The following is a 7,999-nucleotide window of genomic DNA, read 5'->3' on the forward strand; positions in this document are numbered from 1 at the left end:
ATGGGGGGGGGGCACCTGGGTGGCTCAGTGGGTTAAGCCGCTGCCTTCGGCTCAGGTCATGATCTCGGGGTCCTGGGATCAAGTCCCACATCGGGCTCTCTGCTCCGCGGGGAGCCTGCTTCCCCCTCTCTCTGCCTGCCTCTCTGTCTACTTGTGATCTCTCTCTGTCAAATAAATAAATAAAATATTAAAAAAAAAAAAAGAAAAGAAAAGAAAAGAAAGAGGGGAGCCTGCGTGGCTCAGTCAGTTAAGGTGTGTAATAGGCTCAAAGATAAAGGTGCCAACCTCATGTTAAGAAGCCAGTTTATGGGGTGCCTGGGTGGCTCAGTGGGTTAAGCCGTACCTTTGGCTGAGGTCATGATCTCAGGGTCTTGGGATCGAGTCCCACATCAGGCTCTCTGCTTAGCAGGGAGCCTGCTTCCTTCCTCTCTCTCTGCCTGCCTCTCTGCCTACTTGTGATCTCTGTCAAGTAAATAAAATCTTTAAAAAAAAAAAAAAGCCAGTTTATTATCAACAACAGGGTTAGATTTTTCCGACTTTCTAATACTGTATCAACTTCCTTTGGAAATCCTTAGGCTCCTTCGCCACCCCAGCCTATTCCTCCCATTACCATGATGGAACAGAATTCTATACAAAACCTAAATTTGCAGCCAAAAAGTCTTATAAGGCACTCCAAAACAAATACTCCACAAAACCTAAAACAGAACATGCATACTAAGAGATAATGTTATTAGGGGCAAGTGTAACCAAACTTTTGGCTATTTCAATTCTTTGATGCATGTGATTCATTACAGGTTTAGTGTTTAGTATTATTTTTCTTTTAGACTATCTATGCCACAGCATTCTTAAAATTATACTCAGATAAGGCCAAACAACTACCCCCTGTTACAATGCTTAGAAAGAATTCTGAATTATCTTATTTAGCCTTCAGTTTCCCAATCAATACTTTACTATTTTGTCATGAAAATGTTCCTTGTTTCTCTGTTTCATTTCTTTTTGACTCACCCAGGCAGCCCACCAGTTGCATTCACTGCCAGGTTCCAAAAGTCAATATATATATTCCTCCAACTACCAGCCAATAAACTAAATGAAAAGATGTCACTGTCAACCTGGATGTTTTCTAACTCTGTGAATCACACCAAAGTCAAAAACCACAAATACTAAGGCAGATAAGAAATTGAGAGCCATTCTGATTCTTGATTTTCACCTCATATCCAAACTATATGAAACCCTAATTTTACCTTACATAGAGCAAAAAAATCCGTTCGTCATGTTCTCTATCATCCTCCCGGTCCCTAGCAGAGTCTGGAATAAAACATGTGCTTAACAGAGTAGGAAGAAATAAATCAGATCTGGAAGATACAAAGATTGGAAAGGAAATATGTGATCAAGTCATTTTGTATTAAAAATTCCATTTTCAAAATCTGAAAGTATCATCAACAAAAAAGTTTGAAAACTAACTTGCTATTTATAACAACGGCGGTGAAGTTTCAGGAAAAAAACAACTCTTTCACACTAAGAGGTTGCTGAATGAAAAGCAATGACATGACAAAATTAGAGATGCAATCAGGAAAGAGAAACCACACAATAATCTGAACTTGCAAAGTCCAATGTACAGAAATTAACTATTAAAGAGGATCAAAGTAATGAGGGATTGGCTAATAAAGAGTATCGGACTGACAAATACAAGGAGAATCCAGCTGAAATGGAGCTTCCCCCCACCTCCCAAGACTGAGATGCAGACCTTGTTGGGGCCTGGCTGTGGCTCACTGAATGGCGCAAGAAGTAGCTGTGGAGACTTGCCTGTAGATCTCGCTGGAAATTCTCCCTCTAGGGTGTTGGGGAAAACTTCATTGAGAGGTATTTTACTGGAGGGCCTCCTGCTGAACTCAACTGAAGTGGGTGTTAGAAATTGCTGGCAGCTGCTAACCACTACGAGTGCAGGAGCCAGCCACTAGAGAAGGTGTTCAATGTTCCTAAAGCAGGGCAGAACCTGCTGTAAGTGCACTGTACCCAGGAAGAAAAACTCTTTCGTCCTGCAATGTCCCTCCAATGCCATCTACTCATAAAGCTTAATATTGCGCCAGCTGGCAACAGAAAAATACTTGAGGGATCCAGTTTCATATCCACAGAGCATGCAAGAAGGATGATTCTGGAGCTAAATTTTATTGTCATAGTCCATCCCTTCGGCTACTGACATATCTGAACTCCATACAATAAAAAACAGCAGCAGCAGAAGTGGCTTTACCAGCCCCAGGCTCCAGCAGGACAGATAGCTTCATCAACATTCATTTATAACTTACTCCCTTCCTAAGAACCAGTCAGAAGAATAATATAATACAAGCTATCAATAAGGAAATTTCACAACTTGTTCATAGTTCACCTAAGCTTAGCTAAAGTGAATCCTTTTCATACAAAGACAGTTTTTGTTTGTTTGTTATTAAAGAATACTAACTATGGCACTAGATGACTTCATTAAAATCCCAAGTCTATCTCTTTTAACTGCAGAGCCTTTAAACAAGTTACCTAAAGTTCGTTTCTGTAAAATGGGGAGAAATCTTTCTCATACAGTCGTTGTAAAGACTAAATCAACTAAACTCTGCAAAACACTTAGACCCTAATCATGCATAAGTCAGCGATTATTTTCTACAGAGTTGATGAAGTTAGCTTATTTTCTGTCTCCCCACACTAGAATGAACACTCCATAAAGGTAAGGAAGATTTGTGTGTTTTGTTCCCTGCTTTATCCTCAACACCTACAAAAATTCCTGGCACAGATAGGTGCTCAAAAATATTTAATAAACCACGGATCACAAGCCCTTCTATATTAAGACACGAGTGGTGGGGTGCCTGGGTGGCTCAGTTGGTTAAGCATCTGCCTTCTGCTCAGGTTGTGATCTAAGGGTCTTGGGACAGAACCCCACATCTGGCCCTCTGCTCAGTGGGGAGCCTGCTTCTCCTCTTCCTCTGCCCATCGCTCTGCCTACTTATGCTTGCTATCAGATAAATAAAATCTTTAAAATAAATAAGTTATTTATAAATAAAAAATTATTTATAAATAAATAAAAATTATTTATAAATCAATCAATAAATAAAAGATACAACTGGCAACTCTTCAATGCCCTACTGTAATAAAGACTTAGAGTTTAGTAACCAAGAAACAACGGGGGGGAGGGGAATCGAAGAAAAAATCATACCAATCTATTTTTTTTTTTCGGGGAGGGGGCCGAAGGAGAGAGAATCTTAGGCAGGCTCCATGTCCAGCACAGAGCTGGTGCAGAGCCCTATATTGGGCTCCATCTCACAACCCTGAGATCATGACCTGAGCTGAAATCAAGAGTCAGACGCTTAACCAACCCAACCACCCAGGTGCCCCACCAATCTCTTCTTTAATAAGACCAATTATCTGCAACATGTTTCTTCAGTGTTTTAATTTGGCATTTACCAGGCATGTGGCCCAGAAAAAAAATCATTAGAACCTCACTTTCCTCTTTTGAGGGGAAAAAAATAGCTACTAAGAACACTGAAACATTTTTTTTTCTTTAAATAATGCATATAACAGCATCTAGGACAAAGTTTATAATCTACTGAATTCAAACATTACCTAGAGGTGACCTCTGGTTTTTCAAGATTGAGCAGTATGCAATTAGCTTTCACTGTGCACTTGACCAAGCTACACTAAACCTAAAATTATTCTAAAGGTGTTTCAGAAAAAAGAGATATGGTATGGTTTAAATTTCATCAGTATGGCCAATTCTGCAATCCCCTAAATTCTTCCTTCCAAGAGTTTATATGTGAAAAGGACATAGATGTATCTTCCGAAGGTAAAATAAAGCATCCAAGATACATCTTACATATATAAAATATATGAGATTTCCAAGTTAAAAGAAACAAAAAGACCACCAAGTATCTGACATTAGATTTAATAGTGAATATTTTGAAAAGTGACCCTACTGATGACAACCACATCATTTAGAATCGTTTATTCACATTTTCACAATATTTTGACATCTAAATTTCTAAAACTTAACTCCATTAGTTCCTCTATTTATTTCCCAACACTGATATGTGTCCAATCAAAAATAACCACAAAATACAGGCAACAAGACACCGTTATTAGCAATTTTTAGTAGTAACAATGCAATAACATCCTCATTATTTACCTACCTACGTGGAGCTTTTGGCAAAGCTCTAATTCCTTCTTAGGTTACAAACACAAATAATTTTATCGCTGATTTGAAACAAAGTGGAGATAGCTCATTCTTCTTGCAGGACTAGAGTTCAATTGACAAGCAATATAAATTTCATAAATTCGATAGCCTGAAATACTAGCTTCGCTAAAAATAATACAAAGATTATGGAGCTTAAAACTAGAATAGATCCTATCTACTATTTACACCGCCAATTTCACAGCCATGTTAGGTTTTCATTCTTGAGACCTAGAGATTACCTTTTCAAGACTGTAGGCTCCACAGTCCCCGAGTCAAGATCCCTGGCGTTCTACACTGAGAACATCTAGACCCAAATAAACGACTGGGGTTCACTTCCCCTCTTCCAACAAAAAAAGCTAACCAGAGACAGTGCAATTTAAAACTGGTTTTCTCTAGGAAAAATCCCCATATCAGAAAAATCATTTGAAATACTGCTCTTCCACGGAGTATCATGTGATCTACACTATTTTTTTTTTTTTTTTTAAATCATACACAAGTTTAGTTCTGCTCCTCTCCCATCACCTTACAGGAGCAGCTGGATCATGAAGAAGTGGGCATATCTTGTACATAACAGATGCCACCACTCATTTAAGTCTTTACTGGAAAACTTTGGGATCTGACACCAGTACCTGCTTACCTGAGAGAAAAGCAAACTTAAGTTACTCACAGCAAAAAATGATAAATCACCCAACTTGACTAAAAAAGAAACAAATGGACATGACTAACTCTATTGTATCTCAATGACTATGGAGTCTTCTGTTAAAGTTCTATCCTCTTTCCTCAGTTCTAGACACTCATTTTGTAACAAATTCTAATAAACCCGATAGGCATTTTGAGGCAGTGTTTTGAGTTCTGATGAACTTGAGCATCCCTATGTAATATAGGTGACTTGCTAGTTACCTATATTAACCAATATTTCAGATGGCAAGTTTCCAAATGGTTCCGGTTTAACACTTCAACATTTTTAATCCAGCCCCCCCCAAACTGCTTCTACTTAAATAATCAACACAAATATAATCTTAGGATTAACCTTACACACAAATATAAACATGGAAAAAGGAGAGCGGTCCATCACCCACCAGGATGCATTAGTCTCCCCAAAGCCCTATATTGGGCTCCATCTCACAACCCTGAGATCATGACCTGAGCTGAAATCAAGAGTCAGACGCTTAACCAACCCAAGTTGTGGGGTGGCGGGGGGGGGGGGGGAAGGGGGAATGGAGGTGAAGGGAGGGATCATAAAACTGAGGTGTATTCGACACGAGCGATTCCTCGTGGTTTCCGCATTCTGCAACCCTCCGTCGCTCAGTGTGGCGGCTCGGGCCATAACCTATAACCTTCACCCGAGAGCCAGCATTTCTCCGTGGTTTCCAAACCCAACTGCTGGAGGAAAAAAGAGCTCCAGGACAGGACAGGCCGTTCCCCTCAGGGACGTCCGACATGGGGCAAGAAACCCTTTCGACTCCAATCGAAATCGGAGCAATGGGTGCATTTGCAGAATGGCTTGAATTTTCAAGAAGAGCCCTTAAGATAAAACCAAACCAAACCAAACCAAAACCATTCCCGAACTCGGGAGTGGGAACTGAACAGACCGAGGGCCCGCATCCACGCTGCCCCGACCCTCCGCGGACCCCGGGCGCGACCGCACCGCCCACAATCCGGAAGTATTCGGAGACCCTCCCGCCCCCAGCAAACCCACCGCGCCAGCCAGGGCTGACCCTCTCCCCCACCCGTACGCCCTCAGCCCGCGCCTCTCACCCTGGTGATTGAAGAGTCTCCATATCCTGGTGAAGAGAATTCCCATTCTTGGGCAGCGGACCCCCCTCCAGCCACCCGGGCCGCCTGGCCTCCCCCGGCTCAGGCTGAAGGGGAGGCAGCAGATGCGCCGGAGCCTCCGCCTCTGCTACTGCTGCTGCTCCCGCGCTGGCCGCCAGTTCGCTTCCTGGGAACCGGAGGGAGGCCGAAGCCCAGGCCGCCCTGCCGCGTGCGAGGCCCCGCCGCTGCCGCCGCGGCACTCGCCTGGCTCGCGGACATCGCCGCCGCGTTGTCTGCGACGAGCCTCGCGGGCCACCGTCCTCCCCCAGCTCCTCTCGGGCGGCTGCGGCGGCGGCGACCACGCGGGCGGGGGAGGAGAGAGGCGAGACGGCTGGGACGCGAGGGCGCAGGCGCGCGGCCAGAGGGGCGGAGCCTGGGGAACGGCGCCCGCCTAGGTCTCTTGTATTTGTGTAACGAGGCGACCTGTAGGCTGCGGGAGTGAGCGCGGGGATCGAGGTAGTTCGGGCTGCGGTTATGACAGATCCCGCTTGCTTGCTTGTTTTAACGTCCTCGCCAGCTTTCTGTTTTCCCCGGCATTTCCTCGACAGAGCCATAATGTAAATACGTTGAGTGCCCAATGCCCATCCACGGTCTTTCTTACGCACCACACCCGAAGTTCCACTTCTTGCCCTGCAAGGGGTGGGGTTCTATGAGGGAAGCTTCGCGGGGCTCAAACCGCCTGTGGCTGACCTCAGCTGAAGCCAGTGGCGTTATCTACACTACCACTTAGAGCAGTGGCCTGACGGAAGCCTCTCTACCTCAGGGTTCTTCCCTTTCCTATCGCCCTCCACTTTCAAGTCCGTCTTGCCCCTAATCACGGTTTTGATCACGTCCTCCTATATTAAAAAATACTAAAACTGTTTGAGCAGAAGAGTCCAAATACCTTAGAAAATCTTTTTTCTCCAGAATACGGCCCCAACTAGCCTTTCCAGCAGCAATTTCCATTATTCCAAACTGGCTAAACACCTGGTCAAATACTCTCTTTGCCCTTCCAGTCTTCTTGCCTGTACACCTAGAATCGCTATGTCCCATGCTAGGCAAGTGTCACGGTGTATTTAATCAACCTTCTGCTATGGGATATCTAGTTGAAAACTACAACAGTGAATCGTTAGGTTCCGTGATACCAGAGTTCTACTTCCATGTGGTGCTTCTATTTTCGCAAATGGAGAAGCAGTGGGTTTGTCTCTAAGGTCTCGCTTTGATTCTAGGTCATCCGATGACAAGGTCATCTGATAATCTGATAATTAGTCTCTAGTCTTATTAAAGGCAAAAGGTGGGCGGGGAGGGGGGAGACTAAGGTGTTTACTTCACTTTCACAAAGAAATCTGAACAGCTCCATCCCTTCTATTCTCCTAAATCTTGGTAAAAAAGAGAAAGAAGTGGAGAAGCTGTAAAAGGCATTTTGGATTGTTCTGACACTCTGACTTCAAAAGCTGACATCTTTTCACCCCACATCTACTAGTTATAAAATATCTCGATATACAAGAAAATACAAGTAAGGCCCTGAGAGTCTACAGTTCTTAACTGAGCTAGAAAATTTGTAACTGTAAAGCAACGGGCAATATTGATGACTAAACGTGTTTCTTTTTGAAAAACTGTGCAAGAAAAAGTCCTTTGATTTGGGGGGGGGGCTTACAGTTGAAAAGCCAGAGTTAGAGGGGCATATAAAGGGAAGGAAAATTACTATATTAATCTATTTATGTTATGTTTATATTTACATAATAAAGTACTCTCTAGGCTTTTAGAAGAGCAAAGGTATTGTTTGCATAACTAATTTACATCAACTCTTTAATATTTCCATTCCTGTACACTGCAGGTGGTGATTTTAGTAGCTCTAAGACATTTTGCAAACTCCCCACATATATCTGTCCACTTATTAAATGGTTGTTATATCCATATTAACTTGCAAAGTTAGGGCTTGGTCTCGCAGATTATTTTCTAAGTGTCTCTCAAAAAAAGGTAAAAGAATAAAAG

The 7,999-nt window shown here is 43.0% G+C and overlaps 1 protein-coding gene across 1 annotated transcript in view; it reads right to left on the reverse strand.

The window, feature by feature from the left end:
• Positions 1-6,337, reverse strand: part of ARL5A (ADP ribosylation factor like GTPase 5A) — a 31,555-nt gene extending 25,218 nt beyond the window's left edge. Inside the window, exon 1 of the mRNA XM_059393959.1 lies at positions 5,969-6,337. Within this exon, the coding sequence (XP_059249942.1) occupies positions 5,969-6,014 (46 nt within the window). The 5' untranslated portion in view covers positions 6,015-6,337. The remainder of the gene's footprint in view (positions 1-5,968) is intronic.
• Positions 6,338-7,999: the final 1,662 nt, after the last annotated feature.

The sequence above is a fragment of the Mustela nigripes genome, chromosome 3, assembly GCF_022355385.1.
Source record: "Mustela nigripes isolate SB6536 chromosome 3, MUSNIG.SB6536, whole genome shotgun sequence".
Taxonomy (NCBI): Eukaryota; Metazoa; Chordata; class Mammalia; order Carnivora; family Mustelidae; genus Mustela; species Mustela nigripes.